The sequence below is a fragment of the Camelus bactrianus genome, chromosome 29 (assembly GCF_048773025.1).
Source record: "Camelus bactrianus isolate YW-2024 breed Bactrian camel chromosome 29, ASM4877302v1, whole genome shotgun sequence".
NCBI classification, from domain to species: Eukaryota; Metazoa; Chordata; class Mammalia; order Artiodactyla; family Camelidae; genus Camelus; species Camelus bactrianus.
The window spans coordinates 25,299,324-25,324,904 of NC_133567.1; the positions used below are offsets into that span (position 1 = coordinate 25,299,324).

The window sequence follows — 25,581 nt, forward strand, 5'->3', positions numbered from 1 at the left end:
AATTTTCTTCTAGGCTCTGCAGATTGAAATATCTGCCAAGGGCAGGTATTAAGTTTGTTCAATGACAACATTTAGCAAAACTTGAGAACTTAAAAAACTATTTAAAAACAGAAACTGATGTATCTCAGATTTTAACTGCAAAAATAATTAAGGCTTTGGGGGGAGGGCAGACAGAAAGACAGCTCTGTATAATAGTTTATGCAACCAATCACTTCTTGTGTTTGTTTGTTTTTTTTTTTTTAATTTCTTGATAATACCGAATAGGGACACGCATTACTCCCTTCTTTTCTAACTTTCCTTGCATCACAGTCACCTGGAGGGAGAATAAAAAATACACATTTCTGCCCTTGCTGCTCCTTGAAAAGTACTCGGTGAATCTTGGGCGGGGCTGAGCACCTAGATTTTAATCAGTGATGCCACTGACTTAAGGAAGGGGGACCGCAGTCGGGAGGCCGGACTTCCCGCATCAGACCCACTGGGGTGGGGCCTGGGCACCTGCGGTTCGGTGAGTCCCCCCAGGAGACTGTGATGCAGCGTCAGGAGCGGAAAGCACACGGAAGCTCAGGGCGTCGGAGCCCAGGCCACCGGGGGGAGAGGCGCTGAAGTGAGTTTCCTGGGGCGGGGATCTCGGTCCTTCCCGGGCGTCCTCGGCGTGGGGCTGGCGCACACCCACCCCGGAGACACCCAGGTGCTCGGGTCGCGGAGGCCGTGCGGCGCGCGAGGACTCCCCCCGCGCCGTCCCGCCACCGCGGTTAGCAGCTCTTCCTCCTCGCCTCGTCAGCGGGCCCTCTCGAAGCGCATCCGCCCCGCTCCGCTCACCCCCCAGGCCGCGGGCCGGGCGCACGCGGAGGGGCGGCGCGGCGCAGGCCGGGGCCCGGGACCCAGGACTCAGGACCCAGCACCCAGCACCCAGCACCCGCGACGCAGCGGGTCGGCCGCGGGCGGGCGGACCTCGACCCCAGCCCCCGGTCAGGCCCAACCCCGCGCCCCGGCCGCGGCTCCACCAATCCGGGGCCTCGCCCGCCGCCGCCGCCGCCTCCGCACCTGCGAGGAGGAGCCCGCGCGCCTCCGCCGCAGCCGTCGCAGCGTCCCCGCCACGCTCCGCCCCCATCGCGGCTCCCGGAGAGCGTCCGCCGCCCGCGTCTGGCTCCCTGCAGGCGAGGAGCGGAAGCCGCCGGCCCGAGGCGGACTCCGCCGCTCCGGAGCCCGGCCGGCCGCCGAGCTGCAGCTTCCGGGCAGCCGCGCCACGGCGAGGCTCGGGGCGCGACCCCGCGACCCGGCGGGCGCCCCCCTCGGGCGACCCCGCGGACGGAGGCGCTCGGCTTCCCGGTGCGCCGCGCTCCATGCCCGTGTGGTGCTGCCGCTGCTCCCTGGCCGCTCATTTCAGGTGACTTCTGCTCCGGGGGAGGAAGGGCAGCGCGCGGGGGTGCAGGGCCGCCGGGCCCCGCGGCAGGGCCGGGGCCGCACGGGGCAGAGGCCGCGCGGGGTCTGAAACTGGGGCGAGCCGGGGGCGGAAGGCTGGCTCCCGGACTGCGGCCACCTCCCGCCTCGGCCGCGGCTTCCCCCGGGCCCCTGCCTAGTCCAGGCTCCCCACCTCGGCTCCTGGCTCTGGGGGACTCTCCTCCGTTGTCCCCTGTTCCTCTCGCTGGACCACGCCGGTCACGGGACTGCGGGACCGGCTAGGCCGGGATAGAGTCGGTTACTGCGAACTGAGACTTCTCAGTAGTGCAAAGTTTGAGTGAAGGCTTGTGAATGGCCTCCCAGCCATCCACGCACACCTTGAACCTTTTTTTTTTTCTTTTAAAAAAATCTGATAACCGAAGTTACTAGGTTGAAGGGAAATAGGGAATTATGTTTTAAGTGTGCATCTAGTTCCAAATAGGTTCTGACCTAGTAAGGTGTTAAGTCACTGTAAGTCATATATATTGTATGAAATTTGAAAAGTGTGGCGATTCAGGACTAACATTTTGAGAAAGTTTTTAGGGGTGATACGGATAAAACGTTTTAAAATAGAAGGGAATGTATTATATTTAGCGCAGTTGGCCACTTCAGTTATGGAAAGACCAAAAACAACTTGAAACTGGTTTTCATGCTGGGCTGAAGAAATGTTAAGCTTAGTGAAGACTTTAGAAAGCGCCTTGCTTTACATACATGAATGTGCTAAAATAATGGTATGCAAAACGTCTTTTGTAAAATATGAAATTCTGACCAAGGGTTCTAAAATTGGGCTGCATGTATAGGCTTTAGGTGACCCGTGAACTTGGATGTAAAGAAAGGTACCAGGAATTTTCACTCAACTTGAACCAAAATCTGTCTTCTTCAGTTATGAATATAAGTAGTAAATCACAGTAGTGTTTGTGACTTTGTCATTGTAGAAATCACAATTATTTTCACATCACATTAGTTGTTGCAGATACCTAGAAATAGTGTTTGCTTATTTCTTCAAGATTACAGTAATTATTATACATCACTGAACTTGTTACTAAGTACAGTAGAGAAGTACATAAAAACGTGTCACAAGTTTACTTTTTATAACTGTTACTAGTTTCCTTGTAAATCCTATTGTGTTTAATGATATTCAAAGAAGAGGTCCAGAGGCTTCAGCAAATCTCAAAAGAGGTGTAAGGCACAGAGAAGACTCAGTATTCCTGATGTGACAGAGCAGCACTCCTGGCTTGACCACCTTCTCAGTGAGTTTTGTTGGAGTCTCTAAATTCTGAATATTAAAAATTGTTTTATGTAATAAACAGTGGGGTTTTAAGTTCCAAGCAAATTTGTTTGTTACCTACTTGGCAGACAGTGATTTGAGAGTAGCAGATCCACGTTGGCGAGCTTTAGAAAACAAGTTCCCCTAGTGAAAACTTGCTAAACTGAAGCCCCAGAGAAAATAACACGCCTTTCAAAAAAAATACTGTCCAAAAGCTTTTTGACACCTTTAGGTACAGTTGAATTCTGAGGACACATTGGTATTCATATCCATTCAACTGACCCTAGATATTGAATACCATATGCTTACCTCTTTGTACAGAAATTTGGAGGAGGGGATGAAAACAAGATATTTGCCGTGTTTTGATCTTGAAGGATAAAGGAAAACAAGTCTGCTGGCCAATGGATAAAAATTGTAATTGATAGACCGTATTTCCATTGTAAGAATAGCTCTATCTTATTTAAAATTTTGAAAAGACAACATTTACTTATTATTTAAAACAGTTCCTTATAAAGAGATTTATAATTTACTAAAACTGTTTTTCTGAGCAATTTCATTAGGAAAACACATTTTAAAACCAGTTGTGACAGCAGTTACATTTCAGATCTTGTCTAATATCTGAAAGGCTAAGTATTGTGAGAGCACTGTCTACTTAACTTTTCAAGGGAGGAAACTCCCATACTTTGTTGTGGAAGATGAAGCATGTGACTTTAGAACCTTCTTTTCCTATGGTAGTCTCACTTGGGTAACAGTCCAGGGTCATGCTTCCAATGACTAAGAACCCAGGGAGTAAAGCATTTTGTTTTAGTTTGAATGGTCATTTAAAGAAGTATTGCTGGATGCGAGAGAAGTCTCTGTTACTCACATATTATATCTGTGCTCCTTTTAAATTTGTTTTGAATCTTTGGACCATGTTTCAGAAACAAACCTGGAAGGTGTCTAAAATCATCTGAAAAATAATCTTTCTTAACTTGATGCCTAACCATAGGGTAACTTTTTGCATATGTGTAGTTTTGTTCTTTACTGTTTTCCTAAAATTTAATTATATGTGTTTTCCAATTTAATTAGTTCCCCAAATAAAAGTAGATTTTTTTAAATTACTCAGTATAATACTTCTTATAAGTAGAACGAACATTCAGCAAATTGGATTCCTAAGTGGGTATTTACACTGCTCACTGACCTGTGAAATAGTATGCAGATACTGTAGAATATATACAGCAATATTAAATTTAAAATTTAGGCTCTGAAATTTTTAGAAAGAATACTTACTAGCAGGCCTTTGTTTCATTGATGCTTTATGTAAATCCAGTGGACCTTATTTTCATTTTTTGCTTCTCTTAATTCAGTTTTTCATGCCTCTCTTAAACCAGTATTTATCAAATACCATACAAGTTTATTACAAATAATTTATACCATTAATATGGATTATATACCCAAAGATTATACCAGTTAGTAGAAAATCAACAGATACTACTTATACTGTGTAGAGAATTAAGATAAGCTAAAACTTTGTCTGTACTTTACTTGAGTCTTGGGAGAGACTTGAGTCAAATTGCTTGATGCCCACAGACACACAAAAACCTACTAGACCTAGTAAATCAATTCAGTGATACTGCACAATACAAGATCAACATACAAAAATTCATTGTATTTCTGTACACTAACAGTGAACAATCTGGCAAGGGAATTAACAAAACAATTCCATTTATACTAGCACCAAAAAGAAGGAAATATTTAGGAATAATTTAACAAAAGGAAGGTGAGAATTGTACATGGCAAATGAGAGAACATTGCTGAGAAGAATGAAAGAAGGCCAAAATAATTGAAAAGGAACCTCATGTTCTTGGATTGAAAGGCTTAGTATTCTTAAGATGGCAGTATTCCTTGAATCGATCTATAAAAATACACTCCTATCAAAATCCCAGCTGCCTTTTTTCTCTAGAAACTGATGAGCAGATCCTAAAATTCACATGGAATTGCAAGGAACCCCGAATAGCAAAGGCAATCTTGAAAAAAGAACAGAGTTGGAGGATTCACACTTCCTGATTTCAGAACTTCCTACAATATTCCAGAACTTACTGGAATAAAGATAAATGTAGATCAGTGGGACAGTAGTGAGAGTCCACAGATGAGTCCCTCTGTTTATGGTCGGTTCCTTTCCGTGGGATCCCAGGGAAATAACAGTCTCTTCAGCAAATGGTGCCAGGAGAAGTGGATATCCACAAGCAAAAGAATCGAGTTGGACCGCTCTCTCACACCATATGCAAACATTAACTCAGCATGGACGAAAGACCTGCATGTAAGAACCAGAACTGTAAAACCGAAAGAAGAAAACAGGTTTGTGATCTTAGATTAGGCAGTGCTTTTTTTTTTAGATATGGCACCAAAAGTACAGCAATAAAAGAAAAAAACATAAATTGCACCTGATCAAAAATTAAAACTTTTGTGATTCTAAAGATAATATAAAGAAAGTGAAAAGACAGCCCGCAAGACGGGAGAAAGTATTTGCAAATCATATATCCGAAAAGGGACTTGTATCCAGGACATATAAAGAGTTTTGAAAACTTAACAATGCAAAACACAGCTTAGTTGGAAATTGGGTATGTAATTTGAATATTTCTCCAAAGAAGATTGCAGATGCTCAATAAGCACGTGAAGAGCTGCTTACCCTTATTTATTAGTCATTAGGGAAATGCTTGTCACAGCTGCAGTGAGATACTATTTTATACCTGCTAGAGTGGCTAAAAAAAGACAATAACAAGTGTTGGTGAGGATGTGGAAACATTGGAACATCATATCCCTGGTGTGAATGCAGGATGGTGCAAACGTGGGAAACTAGTTCACTAATTCCTCGAGCTGTCACATGTAGCGCTTATGGCCCGGCCATTGCGTGCACTTCTGAGAACATACCTCAGGGAAATGAAATCATTTGGCCACACAAAAATGTTTACACGAATGTTCATAGCAGCATTGTTTGTAATAGCCAGAAAGTGGAAACCATTTGGCTCGTTAACTCATGAGTAGGTAAACAAAAGTATTAACAGGTGTACAGTGGGATGGTATTCTGGCATAAAAAAGAATGAAGTACCAATACATTTTACAACATGGGTGAACCTTGAAAACATGCTAAGTGGAAGAAGCCAGACACAAAAGGCCACATAATGTACGAGGGATTCCATTTATTTGAAATTTCCAGAGTAGGCACATCTAGTAAGACAATAGATTAGTGGCTGCCAGGAGCTGGGGGAAGGGGAAAATGGGGAATGAATGCTAATGGGTGCAAAGTATACTTCTGGGGTGGTAGAATTTTTCTGGAATTAGTGGTGGTGATTGCAAAACCTTGTGACTGTACTAAAAGCCCTGAATTGTACACTTGAGAAGGGTCAGTTTTATGGTATGCATATTATATCTCACTGAAGGTCTTTTTTGTTTGTTTTTTTAAAAGCATTTTCCAATCTCCCTGATCAAATGATCTGTTGTTTTTCTGATGTTTTTGAGCTGTTGAAAACTTTGTCTTTCTTGATTAATGGAAGTCCAACAGAGGAGGCATTTTATTTGTCTTAACCTCTTAAATGTTTTCTTAATATCTATTATTTGAGAGGTTAAGTCCAGTGTAATGAAAGGTCCTTGTAAAATGGATAGTCTGTTTATAGCATTGATAGCTGTATTAAAATTCTGAGGCCTGCCAGAAAAAAAAGGGGGGGAGATGGTTGCTTGAGACTCCTTGACTTAGAGTATTAAATGGCTCTTGATAAGTTATAGAAAAATTGAATTCTCCTGTACCTTTAAGCAAAAATGATTTGGAGTTTAGCCAGAACTTCTCTTCTCTCCATGGTTGGTTTGTTCTTAAGGAGTTTAAATATTAAGTATTCATTTCACAGCATTTATTTGTAAACTTAAACCAGCCAAGGCATTTTAGATCATTGAGTTTTGCTTATAAAATCAAATATGGTGGAAACTGCTAAAATGCCTTCCTTCAGTCATTCAAAGGGTTATTAGTTCTTAGCATGTAGGGGACATCAGATAGTATTCACGTAGTCTAGCTTAATATTTGTGTCATCTCAAGTTGACCCTAACCCCTATAATATCCCCCATTTTAATAATATGAAACATTTGTTAAGCTTTGAGGAGACATCTTTTTAATCACCAGAAACTTTGTAAGAGTGATGATCATTTTTATTAACTACACCCGAGGTTGTATATATGGAAGCAGTGGTGTCTGAAGTAGGGGTGTCACTAGGGAACTGACCGTGAGGTCTCCCTCTACTGAGAAAGAACTGTGGCCTTTACAGCAACCACAGTATTGAGTCCTTGGTGTCCAAAAGGACTTTCATCAGAAGCATCCAAATGAGGCTGGGGAAACCGTCCTTGGCACACACTTAGGGGCAGTGTCAGGGGCAGGCCCAGGTATAATACAGTCATGCTGAGTTCAGTTGCCAAGAAGCAGGAGAAGGCAAGATAGCTAGTCCACCTGGATTTGATCAGAGGCAGTAGGTGGAATGACCTGAGAGGGGTAGATTGAGCATAAGACACTTCCAGGGTCGGGCTTGCAGTGTGAGGAGGGGCTTTCCTTAGTGGCCATATCCAAAGGTTAGCTCTTCTGGCCAAAAGGCTCCATGTATCATTAGGGGAGTCCAAATATTGGGGGTAGGAAAGCTGTCAAGTGTATTCTGGGGAATGCTGCCCCGTCCTAGGGTAGTTTGGGAACTTTGAAGGGTATAGGGAAGCAGAAGTCTTGGTCTGTGCCTAATTCCATTTCTAATCCTCTTCCAGGATCAGTGAGTCCTATGAAATAACAGATCCATACCCCGAATTATCATTTCGGAAACAGTGATAAGCAGTCACCCAGTAGTCAGTACTCAGTTTAATATTTTCAGACACTGGCCTGTTTCTGACTTGATGAGAATGAAGACTAACTCAGGAGTTCTATTCTGAAGTAACCCCTAGTGTAATGCAGCTCATCAGCTGTTGGGAGGGGACTCCCTTTCCCGCACGAGCACGAGCACTTCAGAATGCTGAAACCAGCTTCTGGGGAGGCAGCTAGAAAAAATGGTAGATTGGAAATCAGTATTAAGATTTTTTCCATTTTTCAGTATCTCTTTGAGAAAAGGTGTATAAACCTTATTTCTTTTACCCAAGTGCAAGATTTTCTAATTTATAAGTACAGTAAATTTTCCTTAAAATATATGTGACTATTTTGTTCCAAATATGCTTCCTCTAATATACTTTTTTATTAATGAGAAAAAAAGTGAAAGAGAAACTTGGTATTCCTAGATCTCAGAGAATCACAAATGTCCCTAATATAATGCTGTGTATTAAAAATAACTTCTTATTTAAGACTTGCCTTCAATATACTAAAGAGACATTAGCAGCTGCAGTCGGCTCTCCATATCCATGGGTTCTGCATCCATGGACTCAGCCAACTGTGGATCAGATATATTCAGGAAGGAAGAAATTCCAGAAAGTTCCAAAAATCAAAACTTGAATTTGCTGCATGCTGGTAACTACACACATAGTATTTACATTGTGTTCACAACTATTTACATAGTATTTACATTGTATTAGGCATTACAAGTAACCTACAGATGACTTAAAGTATATGGGAGGATGTAGGTATGTTATATGCAAATAATAAGCCGTTTTATATAAGGGACTTGAGTGTGCATTTTAGTATTTGGGGAGGGGGAGTGAGGTCCTGGAACAAATCCCCCTTGGATACCGAGGGACAGCTGTATTTAGGATTTCCAACAAAGTGGTGTACGTTGACATGTAGCTAAGCTGCTTATTTGAAAGCATTAAACAGAAAGATTTCCTTTTCTCCTTTTATGGAATTATTGAATATTTTATGACCTAAATAAAATCTGATTAAAGACTGTTTTTTTTTTTTTTTTTTTTTTAGGATCAGCTTATTGAGTTATATGGGGATTTTTGTTTGTTTGTTTTATTTATTTATTTATTATTGACATATAGTTGATTTACAATGTTAGTTTCTGGTGTACAGCATAGTGATTCAGTTTTATATGTATATATTCTTTTTCACATTCTTTTTCATTATGGGTTATTATAAGCTATTGAATATAGTTCCCTGTGCTATACAGTAGGATCTTATTGTTTGTATTTTATATATAGTAGTTTGCATCTGCTAACCCCAGACTCCTAATTTATTGTCCCCCTTTCCCCTTTGGTAACTGTAAGTTTGTTTTCTATGTCTGTGAATCTATTTCTGTTTTGTAAATCTAAGTTCGTTTGTATCCGTTTTTTAGGTTCCACATATAAGTGATACCATATATTTGTCTTTCTCTGCCTGACTTACTTCACTTAATATGATAATCTCTGGGTCCATCCATGCTGCTACAGTGGCATTATTTCATTGTTTTTTTTTATAGCTGAGTAGTATTCCATTGTATATGCTTACATACACCCTAACTTCTTCACCCAGTCATCTGTCACTGGACATTTAGGTTGCTTCCATGTCTTGGCTATATTGTAAATAGTACTGCTGTGAACATTGGGGTGCATAGATCTATTCGAATTAATTTTCCCCAGATATGTGCCTAGGAGTGGGATTGCTAGATCATATGGTAAGTCTGGTTTTAGTTTTTTAATCTCTATTTTGTTTTCCATAGTGGGTGCACCAAACTACATTCCCACCAGTACTGTAGGAGGGTTCCCTTTTGTCCATAGCCTCTCCAGCATTTATCATTTGTGGACTTTTTAGTGATGACCATTCCGACCAGTGTGAGGTGATACCTCACTGCAGTTTCAGTGTGCGTTTCTCTGATACTTAGCAGCCGTGGGCGTCTTTTCACGTGCCTGTTGGCCATTGGTGTGTCTTCATTGGAGAAATGCCTGTTTAGGTCTTCTGCCCAATTTTTGATTGGGTTGTTGTTTTTTTTGTGTGTTAACTGAGTTGTATGAACTTTATATATTCTGAAAGGTAAGCCCTTGTCAGTCGCATCATTTGCAAATATTTTCTCCCATTCTGTAGGTTGTCTTTTCGTTTTGTTTATGATTTCCTTTGCTGTGCGAGAGCTTATAAGTTTAATTACCTTCCATTTGTTTATTTTTGCTTTTATTTCTGTTGCCTTGGGAGACTGACCTAAGAAAACATTGCTACGATTTACGTCAGGGAATGTTTTGCTTATGTTCTCTTTCTAGAAAATTTGTGGTGTCCTAAGACAGAGTTTTATAAAGATTTTATTTTGACTGTATATCTCTTGTGTTGTTTTTGTTCCTTTTTTTTTTTTTTAAGAAACTATAGTGACACTGAAACTGAAGGAGAGATTTTTAATTCCTTGGTGCAATATTTGGGTGATAATTTGGGGCGAAAAGTTACAGCTATGCCATTGGTTGAAGAAACTTCTTTACTTGGAGATTCATCAGTGACTTTGCCTGTGGTAGTAATAGGTAAGTTACTGCATTTTGTCTCTTAAAATTCCTTTTATGATTCTCACTACTTTTATGATTGTACAGTTACATAGCACACATTCTTAGGATTGTGTTGAAAAATATTCTTAGGTTGCTTGATATGTTAAAATAACTAATAACCAAATTTTTGGAGGGAGTAATTGGTTTATCTGATACTAGATTCTGTGTTAGAATGCAACAGGTTTTCATTGGAAGACTGATATTACTGTATTATTTTAAAATATGGTGTATCTGTTGTGTTAATTGTATGAAACTGTCATGATAATGACATGACTAATATTATTAGAGACCTGTACAGAGCATTCTGTGTACATTATTGAATTATGCCTTACAGCCCTGGTGGTGTAGGATACTGGCAGACAGGGACGCTCAGAAGTGGAGTGGCTTGTGCAAGTTGATAGTCAGTGCTCCATTGTAATGATTATAGTAACCTGTAGTTGTGTTTATAATAATTTAGCCATCATAGTACTATTATATATCTTCATACCACCTCAATAGATAGGCATGGAAGATATTAAAAATTAAGTTATTAAAAACCTAATTACTTCAGAATTATATATTTGTTATGATTTTGTTCTATCGCATGTGCTTAATTACCTGTCATGAATATCTCCCCTGTAATATTCAAACTCATAAAGTTGGACAAGTGCTACGTGTGAAACCAAAACCCAGGGAAGGAATTACGGGACATAATGTCCCGCGATGGCATACAGCTGCCTTTGGTTCTCTGACGGCCTGTTTCAGCGTTACCAGGAAGGAGAGGAAGGTCCTGTGCTCTGTCTTGACATGTGGGAGACCCAGTCAAGAAGGGAAAGAAGGGAAGCAGGGTACTTCTATGCCAGACTCCCCTCGAGGGGAGCTGGTGGCTTTTGTGGTAGTTCTCACCCAGGACATCTGAGACCACACCTCGTGTTCCGTGTCCCACTATGTCCAACCCTGGGTTTCCACCCTGGGTGTCGTGCAGTAAGTAAAGGAAGCCTGTCTGATTGTTCTAGTTGAGCTTTGAGAGGATCAGAAAAGGAAAAGCTACCTTCATCGGAGCCTCCCCACCTCACTTCCCCCAAAGCAATCTTTTTCTGTTTTGCCTCAGCTCGCCAGTGAGTAGCTTGACCTCAGGCATCTAGGGCCATGCCTGCTGGCTTGAGCTTACATAAAGGGCTGACTTCCTTAACGTGTGTGTTTTTCCTTAACAAATCACCACAAACCGGTGGCTTTAACAACATAAATTTATTATCTATTTCTGTTCTATGGGACAGAAGTGCAACACGGTCCTGCAGGGCTAAAGTCAAGGTACCAGCAGGGCTGCATTCCTTTTGGAGGCTCCAGGGTAGGATACTCCCTTGCTTTTCCGGTTCCTAGAGGCCACTATCACTCCTGGGCTCCTGGACCCCATCTGTGGCTGCAAAGCTAGCAGTATTGTTTCTCTTTTAACCTTCTTCCATAGTTAAGTTTCCTCCTCAGCACAGGTGGGAAAGGTTCTCTGTTTTTAAGGTCTTAACAGATTAGATTGGGCCCACGTAGGTAATCCGGGGCACTCTGCCCATCTCAGGGTCCTCCATCACATCTGCTGAGTCCTTTTTCTGTGTAAGGTAACACCTTCAGGTCCTTGGGCTTAGGATGGGGAAATCTTTGGGAGCTGGGGAGCATTCTGCCTTTGTATGTATTTCTGTATGAACTGCTTGTTTTTATTCCACAATTGTCTATTGAGTGCTATTTCTTTTTGATCCTTTGTCTCAGTTCTTAACTCCCACTGTTTTTCTTATATTTCATATTTATTTTAATAGTCTTTATTTTTTTTTTAGGCAGTTTAAGTCTATAGGAAAATTAAGTGGAAAGTGCAAAGAGTTCTCATATATTCCCTTTCTTCTCCCTCCCATCTCCCATTTACCCCTTTTATGAACACTTGCATTAATATGGTACATTTTTTACAATTGGTGAACCACTGCTTTTACATTACTGCTAACTAAAATCTGTAGTTGAGGCTTCACTCTTTAGGTTGCACAGTTCTGTGGGCTTTGCTGTCTGTGTAATGTCACGTATTACAACATCATGTAGAGTAATTTCACTGCTTAAAAACCTCCTGTGTTCCACCTGTTCATCCTTTCCCTCAACCATCAACTCTTCGTAACCACTGATCTTTTTTTTTTTTACTGTCTCTCTAGTTTCACCTTTTCTAGAATGTCATATATGTGGAATCCCAGTATGTAGCCTTTTCAGACTGGCTTCTTTGGCTTAGCAATCTGCATTTAAGATATTTCATGGCTTGATAGCTCATTTTATTTTTTAATCACTGAACCCTATTGCATTGTATGAATGTTTCACAGTTTATCCATCTGCTTACAGAAGCACATCTTGGTTGCTTCCAACCTTTGATAATTGTGAGTAAAGTTGCTGTAAACATTCACGTGCAGATTTTTGCATGGCTGGCTGTTAAGTTTTCAGCCCATTTGGGTAAATAACCTAGGAGTGTGATTGCTGGATCCTGTGGCAAGACTATGTTCAGCTTTGTAAGAAACTGTCAAATTGCCTTCCACAGTAGCTGTATCATTTTGCCTTCCCGGCAGCCATGAATGAAAGTTCCTGTTGCTCCGCATCCTTGGAAGCACTTGGTATTGTCTTTTGAATTGTAGCCATTCTGCTAGGTGTGTAATGGTATCTCATTGTTTTAATTTGCAGTTCTGTAATGATACACAGTGTTGAGAATTTATATGCTTACCTCCCATCTCTGTACCTTGAGGTACAGATCTTTTGCCTACTTTTTAATTGATGGTGTTGGTGGTTTTCTTATGGTTGAGATTTTAAGAGTTCTGTGTATATGTTAGAGACAAGTACTTTATCAACTACTTATTTTTGCAAATATTTCCTCCCAGTCTGTGACTTCTCTTTTCATTTTCTTAACAGTGTCTTTTGCAGAGCAGAAATTTAAATTTTAATAAAGTCCTGCACGTTAGTTTTTTCTTTAATGGATCCTGCTTTTGGTGTTTTATCTAAAAACTCCTTATCAAACCCAGTATCACCTAGATTTTCTCCTGTGTTATCTTCTAGAAGTTTTATAATTTACCGTCTTATATTTAGGTCTGTGACCTGTTTTTAGTTAATGTTTGTAAAGATAATTAGGCCCATGTCTTGATTCATGTTTTTTGCACGTGGATGTCCAGTTGTTCTGGTACAATTTGTTGAGAAGATTATCCTTTCTCCATTGCATTGCCTTTGCCCTCATGTCAAAAGTAAATTGACTGTGTGTGTTGAGGATCTGTCTCTTGGCCCTCTGTTCTGTTCCACTGACTAGTCTATTCTTTCTTCGTTTCCACCCTGTCTTGTTGACTGTAGTTTTATAGTAAGCAGTGAAGTTGGGTGATAGCAGTTCTGACTTTGTTCTTCAATATTATGTTGACAGTTCTGGATCGTTCACCTTTCCATTGAAACTTTGGAATCAGTTTGTCAGTATATTATCCACAAAATAACTTGCTGGGATTTTGAGTGCATCACATCTGTAGGTCAAGTTGGGAAAAACCGACATCTTAACAATATTGAGTCATTTTGTCCATGAATATGGAATATCTTTCCATCAATTAGATATTCTTTGATTTCTTTCATCAGAGTTTTCTGGTTTTCCTTGTGTATATCTTATATGTATTTTGCTAAATTTATACCCAGGTATTTCTTTTGTTTCACAAATATAATCAGTGTTGTGTAATTTCAAATTTCACTGCTGGTATATCGGAAAGTAATTGACTTGTATATATTAGTGTTGCATCCTTCAACCTTGCTACTATACTTGCTTGTTAATTCTAGGAGCTTTTTGGTCACTTCTTTGGGATTTTCTATGTAGATAGGCATGGCATTTACAAAGACAGTTTTATTTCTTCTTTCCCAAGTTGTATACATTTTGTTTCCTTTTCTGGTCTTCCTGCATTAGTTAGGACTTTTATCATGGTGTGTGTTGAGTAGGAATGGTGAGATGAGATATCCTTATCTGGTTCTTGATCATGTAGGGAAGAAACCTATTTTCTCACTAAGTGTGATGTTAGCTGTAAGGTTTTTGTAGATACTCTTTATCAAGTTGAGAAAGTTCCCCTCTGCTTGTTGTTTGCTGAGAATTTTACATGAATAGGTGTTAGATTTTGTCAAATGCTTTTTCTGTGTCTGTTGGTATTACAATTTTTCTTTAGTTTGTCTCTTGCTTTTTTATTCAAGGAAATTAGCTCTTTGTCTCAGATCTTAACTCCCACTGTTTGCCATTTAAAAAAAAAATATTATGTTAAATGGTTTCTTTTCCATTCTGCATTTTGAGTTTTGTGTTATATTTTAAGGCTTCCTACTCCAGCGTTATAAGTAGAAATATTACCCTCTTTCCTAATATTCTTATGATTTTAACTCATATTTACATCTTTAAGCTTATTTTATTTGGGGCAAAATATTAGGCAAGCAACAGGGTTTTTTTTCCTGATGGCTAGGAATTGTCCCAGGTGGATTAAATTTTTGATACATGGCAATAGAGAAGTGGCAGTCCAGACTAAAGGAGCTATGGAAATCAAAAGTAGTTCAAGAAGGTTCAATAAAAAATAAAATCCAGTCTGGCTTTAGGTAGAACATACAGAAATATAGGAAGATAGTTACTAGAAGATGGGACTTGAAATATGGTTGAGACCAAACATGGAGAACACTGGATAGTCAGAAACAGCAATTAAGGGCTTTGAAATAGAGTGGGAGGACTTTGTTACCAAAACTCATTTGAACGTAGAATGTGAAATGATCTTTGAGTAGGTGAAACTTGAAGAGGAACAGGAAGAGATTTTTATCCTCTGAATCAGAAAATATGAGTGAGAATAGCAGAGACCACTGAATGGATGTAGGTGACCAAAACAGGGTTAGAACCAAAAACTAACAAACTTAGGATTTTGCTAGTATGTATTGTACTGTGAGGAGTGAGGTTTAAAGGAGAGGGCACCAAAACAGAGGAGTTCGTAAAGTTGCTGTGAACACATTGTGATTCCGTTATTAGTGGGTCAGTCAGGTAGAGTGAAGAAGCAGCATCTGAAAATGTGGGATATATTTTTGGGGTAAGAGGTCAGCCTAGAAATCTAATTTTGAGGGTTAGTTACATAGAGACTTGAAGCTTCAAAAGAAAACAGGAGAGCAGACAAAAATTTTCTCTTATGAATACTTGGTTTTAAGAGTTTAGAGAAGGAACAGTTTATGTAGAAAAGCCATCTGTGAAACAGAAAAACGAGCATTAAGACACACAATACACCTCTCTCCCCCCTTTTTTAAATAGGAAATGGACCCTCAGGAATCTGCCTTTCTTACATGCTTTCGGGTTACAGACCATATTTATCATCAGAAGCAATACATCCAAATGCAATCTTACATGGTAAATTAGAAGAAGCAAGACATCTTTCCATTGTTGATCAGGTATTATTTTTTACGTGCTAGTCCATTTTTTTTTTTTTAATCCTGAGACAAGACTAGTTTACTATATAAGCATTGTGTTTCTTAGCTGAAAATCCTTTCTTCTAAATAACACTTTATAACATTTTAATTTTAGATTTATAAATATATTCTGCTGAGTTACTTCTTTTTCTGAATTAATCAGAGCAAAATTTCCTAAATTATTTCCTTGTGTAGTTTAATAGGTGCTGTATGCTCAAATAAATTTGGAAAGTGATGCTTTTTATCATTAAAGTGTCATGGTATATTAGCATATGAAAGGCATCAAATTTTGTAGTAAAATGATTTGATTAGCTTTGTTGAAATCCAATCTTCTTCCTGTTTATTTGACCCAAGAATCTGTTAAGACCTAAAGGAACTTCAGTGTTGCATAGCACACTATCTGGGAAATACTGGATTAGACTAATAGCCTTCACTGTTACTGTGTTAGCTGGGTTTTTTTGTTTGTTTTTTCCAAATCCTGTTTTTTGTTTTTAATTCATTCAGGACTTGGAATATTTGTCTGAGGGCCTTGAGGGTCGATCCTCCAATCCCGTTGCTGTGCTTTTTGACACACTTCTTCATCCAGATGCTGACTTTGGATATGATTATCCATCCGTTTTGCATTGGAAATTAGAACAACATCATTATATCCCCCACTTAGTCCTCGGTAAAGGCCCACCTGGTGGAGCGTGGCACGTGAGTACATTTTTCTTATCATTTTAGTGGATGTGAATTATATGTCATCTTGATAAGACCATTTTGGTTCTTAAATATTAAGATATAATATTGTATATGATGATTACCACATTTTTATCTGATAACTTAATATGTTCAGTTAAATATGGGTTAATTACTAGTAGAAATTAAGCCAGCCACATTTTATTACTGATACAGTCTTAGAAGAAGTGTTTCTCTAGGAATTATATAGAAAATATTTCGAGAATGTTTTGCATAGTAGAAATGTTTTAATCCATTTGATTTTAGAGCTTACAAAATTTCACACAGTATTTCATATCAATATCCATCATTTCCCTCCATTTTCAAATCTTAAATGAAAAATGTATTGTGAAAGAAATAAACTGTATTAGTCTGCTTGGGCTGCTGTAACAAAATACCATAGACCGAGTGGCTTACACAGGAGATTCATTGTTTGAAGGCCGTGGAATCCGAGGTCAGGGTGCCAGCCAGTTCATTGTGTGGTGACAGCTTTTTCTGGTTTGTAGGTAGCTGCTTTCTGGCATGTCCTCATGTGGCAGAGGGAGTGTGAACTCTCTTCTTATAAAGCCACTGGTCCTGCTGTGAGGGCACCACCCTGATGTCCTCGTCCAGCCCTAATTGCATTCCACAGGCCCATCTCCAGATACATCGCAGTCAGGTTAGGCTTCAGCACACGGATTTTGGAGGTGACAAAATCTAGTCCACAGCAGAGGTTGAACCATAGAACTGATAGCATCAAGATTCAGTGTATTTCATTAGGGGACAGTGGCTAATAATTATTCTTAGCTGTTAGTACAGTGTCTAGTGTGTAGTGGGTGCTCATTTGTTGTAAAATAAATGTTAAATAATTTTTGCTCTGTTACAAAGTACAGACTTCCTGGGAATTTTAACATTAAATATCAAATCTTTAGTGTCAGCTTCATTTATATAGTCCTATATTAGAGCAATGTTATATGGCTAAAAATTGTTTACATTTAATTTATCAGATGACTTTCAGAGTATTTGGGGACTTCAAAGATTAAATACATCATTGACTCTTTCGTTAATCTTAATTACTTTTGTGGTACTGGGTAGCAGCTACCAGATTATCTTGCCTTTTAGCCTAGTGTTTGTATTTGCTCTATTTATGAGTAGCATTCTTAATAAAACTGCGTTTCTTGAAAAAGCCGTAATATATGTTTTAAGGTTTTAGATTACGTCTTCTAAACTCCTGAGGTACTTAATATATTTTCTGCTTAGAAAACTGTGCAGGCAATGATTGCTCTCTGCATTACTTTATTTCTTTCACTTATATATAGTAAAGTTAAAGTATGAATAAGCCTTGATTACTAACAATATATTTGAATCAAATATGTTCATAATATATTTGAATATGTATTTTGAATGTATTAAAATATATTTGAATCCAAGATCAAATACAAAATTATAAAATATATAACTATAAAATTATATTTGATCTTAGATTCCCCAGCCTTCAGGTAAAGCTGAAATATACCTAAAACCTGGCTCTGAGCCCAGTACCAGGCCCAGCCTGCCTCGGGTGGCAGCTTGCTGCGTTTTCTTCCTGTGGTGATCCTTTGCTGTCACAAATTACTAATAGATGTTATAACCTGTAGCACATAGTAAGTGCTCTGTTAGATGATGATAATAATAATAATTATAATAATAATACCATCCCCAATACTGGGTTGTATAAAAACAGGACAGGAAGAGTTCAGATTTTAAAAAGCTGTAGCCTAGCAACAGAAACAATAAAAAGATCGTGGTTTCCAGGGGGTTGGGAAGAGGGTGGGAGGAGAGAGATGAATAGATGGAGCACAAGGGAATTTTAGGGCAATGAAATTATTCTGTATGATACTGTACTGGTGGCTACATGTCATTATGCATTTGTCAAAGCCCATAAAAGGCACAACATCAAGAGTGAACCCTAATGTAAACTTTGGACTTTGGTTGATAATAATGTGCCCATGTTGGTTCATCATTTGTACCAAATACGCCCCACTGATGAGGGATGCTGAGGGTAGGGGAGTATATATGTGTGGGTGGGGAGGGCTATGTGCGAACTCTGTATTTTTTGCTCAATTCTGCTGTGAACCTGAAACTGCTCTTAAAAAAAGTCTATTAAAAAAAAAAAAACATAGCCTTAATGAGTTGGTTGAAAGGAACAACTGAGGTCAGTGGGAAAGGTGCATTTAGCCCGTGAGCTTCCCTCATTTTTCTTGCTGAGCAAAGCAGAAGCAGGACAGGCTTGAAGGAGTCACTTTCTTAAAGGCAGCTTTAGCCTCAGCAGTGAGTGAGTATGTTCTTAAGCAACCAGTGCTCATTTCTCTAGCTTTAAAAAGAGACGCCTGCTGTATTCAGCCAAGCTCACAGTTATAATTGATGGAGGTGGGGGAAAGCTATTTTGCTGCCCATTAAAAAACTTCTGTTAATGTTAAAGTGGAAAGACATTTAAGGTGTTAGAAATTAATGAATTTTTCCCCTTTTGTTTATAATGTGAAAATTCTGATTTGTTCCTCTGACATAATATTCTGCATCCGATTACGCTGATTACAGGCCAAAGCTATCAACATTGTTTAGGCGTCAGGTAACATTGTAAATCTGATTTATAAATGTATAATTATATGAAAGAAGGAATACAGGTACTACGTTATTGAAATATTTGAACGTTCATTGGAATAAAGTTCCAGAGGTAATTCACACAACCATTTAGGACTTCTTTAAGCTCTCCTTATCCAGACTTAATTATAGGAAATGAGATGGGTTTGGTTAAAAAAAAAATCCATGTTACTGATTAATTGTGTTTTTTGATTGTACATTTTTTTTTTATTCAAATAGAATATGGAAGGCTCCATGTTGACAATCAGCTTTGGAAACTGGATGGAGCTCCCTGGACTTAAATTTAAAGATTGGGTGTCTAGCAAACGAAGGTAAAGATCAAACTATTAAAAATTTTGGTATTCAGTGGGAAAGAGTCTGTTGGCAAATCTCAAAATATTTTTAGATGAATATCGATGTATGTGTCTTTCAAATAAAACCTCTCTGCTATACTGATTATGAGCTAGTTTCTATTAAGAGATGTTACAAAGCTAAAGCACACAGAGGTAAGGGCTTGTCTGCAGATTGTTAATCATAGTTTTACCTCATTCCCTGTTAAACCACTCTTTGTTTAATTACTTTCTTATACACCCACATATCCTTTCACAATTATTTACTGATTTTTATGGATATATAACTTCATGCATGCATATCTCATGTATACATACTTAAAAATATTTGGCTTTTCAGAGCAGAAAAGTGTATATGATGAATAATTTGGAATGATAGAATGAAATAGAATCTGATGTGACTGGCTACTTGACTGTAGAGGTAAATATTTAATAGGAATATGAAAATATGAGACTAGATACTATGAAAATCTCAACTTTAAAGAATAAGTTTATTTTTCATTTTTATTTATCTGGGAGAAAGAAAAATTAAAAAAGAAATATGAAAAGCTATCATTTTTCAAGACTAGTAAATATTAAATTAGATAGGAATTACTAACAGAGAGTCTGCTGTAATTTACTCACAGAAACAATACATTAAAGCAGGAAGTGACTCAGCCTTTGTTAGATCAGGGCTGTAACATTTGGGTGCTTCAGTTCCTGCTAGATAGAAACCAAGTTAATCTACAGTAATTATCCTTAACTTGAAAGATTTAAGAAAAGCAAATTTAGGCCAGCATGGGTAACTGAGATTAAACCTTTCAAATATTACTTTTGGGGTTTTTTTTTAAAAAGGAATTTTCTGGGGGTTTGAAATGTAAAGTTGCAAAATCAGGGAATTTGTGTAAGTTCTTGATTTTTGTGAGAAAGTGAAATTGCTCAACATACTTGCGTCTGTGATGTGGGTGAGGGAAAGCTTTGTGTTTACACACAAGTGTGCATCCTACTAAGCTGAGCGCATTATGTATTTACATAATATGTGAAAATGAATCTTATGATAAGTATTAGCTTTAGTTCCTGTCTTTGTATAGTGTTAAGAGAAAACTCTATACATTAGCCGGGTTTTTTTGGTTTGTTTTTAATTTTTTTTTAATTGAAGTGTAGTTGATATACCGTAGAATATAGTGACTCACAATTTTCAAAGGTTATATTCCATTTATACTTATTCTGAAATATTGGCTGTGTTTCCTGTTTTACCATATATCCTTGTAGCTTATTTTACACATAACAGTTTCTATCTCTTAATCTCCTTCCTCTGTATTGTTCCTCTCCCACCCCTCTCCCCACTGGGAACCACTAGTTTATTCTCTGTATCTGTGAATCTACTTTTTTTGTTGTCATTATATTTACTAATTTGTTGTGTTTTTTAGATTCCACATGTAAGTGATAGCATGCATTAGTTGTCTTTTTCTGTTTGAATTATTTCATTTAGTATGGTATTCTCCAAGTCAATCTATGTTGTTGAAAAAGGCAAATTTTTCATTCTTTATGGCTGAGTAGTATTCCATTATATAGATATATATAAAAATATTTATACATATCTTTATACATTCATCTGTTGATGGACACTTGGACTGCTTCCATATCTTTTTGGCAATTGTAAATAATGCTGCTGTGAACATTGGGGTGCATGTATCTTTTTGAATTAGTGTTTTTGGTTTTTGGGGATATATACCCAAGAGTGGAATTGCTGGGTCATATGGTAGTCCTACTTTCAGTTTTTTGAGAAACCTCCATTGTTTTCAGCAGTGGCTGCACCAGTTTACATTCCCACCAACAGTGTACACAAGTTCTCTTTTCTCCACATCCTTGCCAACATTTGTTATTTGTGTTCTTCTTGATGATGGCCATTACTACAGGTGTGAGGCGGTATCTCATTATGGTTTTGATTTGTGTTTCCCTGATTATCAACGTTGAGCATCTTTTTATGTGCCTTTTTGGCCTATTGCATGTCCTCTTTGGAAAAATGTCTATTCAGATTTTCCTGCCCACTTTTTAATCAGGCTTTTTTTTACTTTAATGTTGAGTTGTATGCTCTGTTTATATATTTAGGATGTTAACCCCTCGTCAGTTATATCATTTGCAGATATTTTCTTCTGTTCATTAGGTTGTCTTTCTGTTTGTTGATGGTTTCCTTTGCTTTGCAGAAGCTTTTAAGGTTAATTAGGTCCCATTTGTTTATTTTTGCTTTTATTTCCTTTGCTTTAGGAAACAGATCCAAGATTGGCAGGGTTTGAATCCTGACTCTAACTTCTAATGCTGTGACCATGGTCAAATAACTTAAACTAATGATTTCCTAGTTTACAAAATGGAAATAATTAATAGTAACTATTTATGTAGGGTTTCTGTAAAAATTGAGAGTGCATTCTATATCTTCATTATTATAGTCATTAAGCCTTAAAAGGAAAATTTTTATGAACTTTTTTTAGTTACAAATTACAGTGAATTATGTGAAATGATTTGGGGTTTTTACTGCAACTTACCTCTAATTGGGGCAGTGCTTAAGCATACTAATGCCCATTGCTTTAAAGTTCAAATGGAAAACAAAAGTTGTATTAATGTACTTTTTTCATAAAGAATACATTTACAGATCTCTATGAGTAGGAAAAGAGAGAGAGGAATGTTACTTAAGTGTAAGAGGATTTTGTTCAGAAGACTGATCTGAGTTATTTTTAGTCATTAGGAAAATACAAAGCAACTTACTAAAACTAGTGCCTAGATGTTGTCTTTAAGAATTACATGTTACAGTTATATCTGTAATATCTGTTATATCTGTAATGATTAAAGAATGGAAGGACCTAGAGATTGTCATACTAAGTGAAGTAATCCAGAAAGAGAAAGATACCATATGATACCACTTATATGTGGAATCTAAAAAAAAAAAAAAAATGAACTTATTTACAAAACAGAAACAGACTCACAGACATAGAAAACAAACTTAAGGTTACCAGGAGGAAAAGTCGGGGAGGGGATAGAGAGATAAAGTGGAAGTTCTGGATTTGTAGATACTAACTGCTAAATAGATAAACAACAAGGTCCTACCATATAGCACAGGAAACTACATTCAATACCTTGTAATGGCCTATAAGAAAAAGAATATGAAAAGGAGTATCTGTATGTATAACTGAATCATTACGCTGTACACCAGAAATTAACACAACACTGTAAACCAACTAGATGTCAGTAAAATAAATAATTATCCTCAGAACATTTTTCCTTTTCCTTTTATAGGAACATAAAAGGGGATCGAGTTATGCCAGAGGAAATAGCTCACTACTATAAACACTACGTAAAAGTCATGGGTCTTCAGAAGAATTTCAGAGAGAATACTTATATTACATCTGTATCAAGACTCTACAGAGATCAAATTGATAATGATGGTCAAGACAGAGATATTTCAACACAGCCTTTACAGATAGAGAAGTCAAAATTTATCAAGAGAAACTGGGAAATCAGGGGTTATCAGCGAACAGCCGATGGTTCCCCTGTTCCCTTCTGTCTCTTTGCTGAAAATGTAGCGCTGGCAACTGGATCGTTGGATTCTCCTGGCCGTCTGGAAATTGAAGGGGAAGATTTTCCTTTTGTGTTTCATTCAATGCCTGAATTTGGAGCTGCTATAAGCAAAGGAAAGTTGCGTGGGAAAGTGGACCCAGTGCTGATTGTGGGTTCTGGGCTGACTGCAGCTGATGCAGTGCTCTGTGCTTACAATAATAATGTCCCTGTGATTCATGTATTTCGTAGAAGAGTAACTGATCCAAGCTTAATTTTCAAACAGCTTCCCAAAAAGCTTTATCCAGAGTACCATAAAGTCTATCATATGATGTGTACTCAGTCGTATTCCTTACACTCACGTCTGTTACCTGATTATACCAGTTTTCCTGAGCACCATGTGCTTTCCTTTAAGTCGGACCTGAAATGCATTCTTCAAAGCATCTCTGGATTGAAGAAAATATTTAAGCTCTCTGCAGCAGTAGTGTTGATAGGTTCTCATCCCAATCTTTCTTTTCTGAAGGAGCAAGGGTGTTACCTGGGCCACAACTCAAGCCAGCCAATCACATGTAAGGGTAATCCTGTGGAAATAGATGCATATACCTACGAGTGCGTTAAAGAAGCCAACCTTTTTGCATTGGGTCCTTTGGTTGGAGACAATTTTGTTCGATTTTTAAAGGGAGGAGCATTGGGTGTTACACGCTGTTTAGCTACAAGACAGAAGAAAAAGCAGCATTTGTTTGTTGAAAGAGGAGGAGGAGATGGGATAGCTTAAAGCAAGTTTACAAATGATTTATATGGACACTTTACCATTAAAAATTTTTAATAGTGGTTTTACAGTGCACTGGCTTGAATTTTCTGAACTTGAATTAACTGGGAGAGAGCCTCAAGGTATAGTGACTATTTTTTAAAGTTACCAGAACTTGGTGTCCTGATTTACATTTGTAATGTATCAAAGGTGTCGCTGTCAGACAAACAGAAACACTGCCAATTTGGTGTACCTTAATGTCTCACTTAACTAAAACATTGTTTTCTTCTAACTTATTTTTTGTAATCATTTTTTGGTTATTTATGCTTGATTCCAAAATATTACAGCATTGAATCTATAAAACCACAGTCATCAGGCCAGAAATTGTCCTCATTATATGCTGGGCCACCTTGCTGCTCAGAAGATGGCCCATTTATAGCTGTTAGAAAGGTAGACCCTCAGGCCCCACAACAGATGTACTGAATCAGAAACTGCATCTTACTAACATCCTCAAGGAATATGTATGCTTATTAAAGTTTGAGACACACTGGTCTGAAGCAAATGGGATGTGAAGGTATGTATGCTGAGAGTGGGGTGGGAACAGGAGGCGTATACAACTCAGGTTTTATTTATTTTGAAATTATCAATTATATAAAATCTAATTTATTAGCAAATATGATGGCCTTTGAAGATTTTTTTATTGTTGAAGCCTCAACATATTCTCAGCTTCTAATTTAAACAGTCCAATAATGTTGGCATATCCTTAGATATCCAGGAACCTGCCACGATACTTCTTGGAGATGCATTCTCTATTTAACTAGCATAACACTTCAACTAATTTGCAGTTCAATAAATTTTGAATAGAACTACTTATTTCTATGTGAACACTGAGTTAATGTCTGTCACTGAAACTTAAGCTATTTGGGTAAAAGTACTTACAATATTGGAATACTATTTGAGTACTACCAGAATTATTAAAGCTTAAAATTGTGAAAAGGTTTAAACCTGTCTTTTCCATTCCCAAGATGATTACTTTGAAATTTGTTCATTTGAGATGACATAGCATTTAATCCTATGGTTATTTATTGAAGTATATGCTCTATTGTGGTTTTTATTGACATATGCTCAATGTCTGTATTTTTCATACAAAACCCCAGAAATTTACTGTTAGACAGGAAAAAAAAAAAAAAAAAAGAAAAAGCTGCTTCTGAAGTTCTCCATGGCAGATTGAATTTCTTAGTCTTTTTCTCTCGGCAAAATTTACTTCATCTGGAATGTGTTTAGTGAAAGTCTCTATATTTTTTCTTAGTATTAAAAAGAATGGACTAAAAAACGTCAGTATTTTTCTGTCCATGTTTGCAGTGTTAATGCTTACACTGAATCGTAATTCACTTTAAAATATAATTATTTGGAATAGACTTGTACAACTAGCTGTTGCAGATGAATTCTTCTACTCTTGATAACTCTTGTCATGTTCTGATTACCTTGATTGGAGAAATGACATACTGTTTTTATGATGATAACTTTTTAAATTAATTTCACACCTACTGAAATAGTGTAATATCCTGTGACTGCATTGAGCACTTCCTTGTTTGCCTGTTCTTTTGAGCTCTGAATGAGTTGGAGTGGATGTATTTCTTAATATCACTTCTAAATTGAAAATGATACTTATAACAATGGTTTCTATGGAAGGATAAGAAATGTAGACATACTCTTGTTTCTCAAAGGCTTGTTTTTACCCAACCAATAGCATTTTTGTGATGAAAGCCAAAAAAAGAAAAGAAAAAGAAGAAAGGAAAAAAAGACTTCATGGGAAATAAAGCTTCACTAGGGCCCTACGTAAAGCTGGTGAATAATTTCATTTCTAGTAAAACCTCCCATTTCTCAATTCTCCCTCAAACCTAAGCTGCCCTGTGTTGCATGCAACATTAAAGCCTTTTGTAATACACTCTTGTACTCTTAAGTTCATCAGCTTATGTCCCATAATTCCAAATCCCTCATTATTCATCAGTATCAACTACGTATTTGGGGAGGGAGGAAAGCACTAAATATTTTGACTAGTCATACCATGA

General features: G+C 37.9%; 1 protein-coding gene across 2 annotated transcripts; it reads left to right on the forward strand.

Annotated features, from left to right (window-relative positions):
* The first annotated feature begins 467 nt into the window (after window positions 1–467).
* OSGIN2 (oxidative stress induced growth inhibitor family member 2) lies at window positions 468–24,382 on the forward strand. 2 transcript variants are annotated; one of them, XM_010949730.3, is made up of 6 exons: window positions 468–604; window positions 9,960–10,114; window positions 15,414–15,550; window positions 16,073–16,264; window positions 19,124–19,215; window positions 22,504–24,382. In XM_010949730.3, exons 2-6 carry the CDS (start codon window positions 10,048–10,050, stop codon window positions 23,534–23,536), a joined length of 1,521 nt encoding a protein of 506 aa, XP_010948032.2. In that variant the 5' UTR covers window positions 468–604; window positions 9,960–10,047; the 3' UTR covers window positions 23,537–24,382. The 2 variants fall into 2 exon arrangements, with proteins under 2 accessions (XP_010948032.2, XP_074211084.1); XM_074354983.1 differs by lacking the exon at window positions 468–604 and adding an exon at window positions 1,344–1,387.
* Window positions 24,383–25,581: the final 1,199 nt, after the last annotated feature.

Bases quoted from the DNA above. Each gene is read 5' to 3' on its own strand.
- OSGIN2 (XM_074354983.1), top strand. From the start codon at position 1,344: ATGCCCGTGTGGTGCTGCCGCTGCTCCCTGGCCGCTCATTTCAG. The intron at 1,388-9,959 runs GTGACTTCTGCT...TTTTTTTTTAAG, and splicing joins TCCCTGGCCGCTCATTTCAG to AAACTATAGTGACACTGAAA. The intron at 16,265-19,123 runs GTGAGTACATTT...TTATTCAAATAG, and splicing joins CACCTGGTGGAGCGTGGCAC to AATATGGAAGGCTCCATGTT.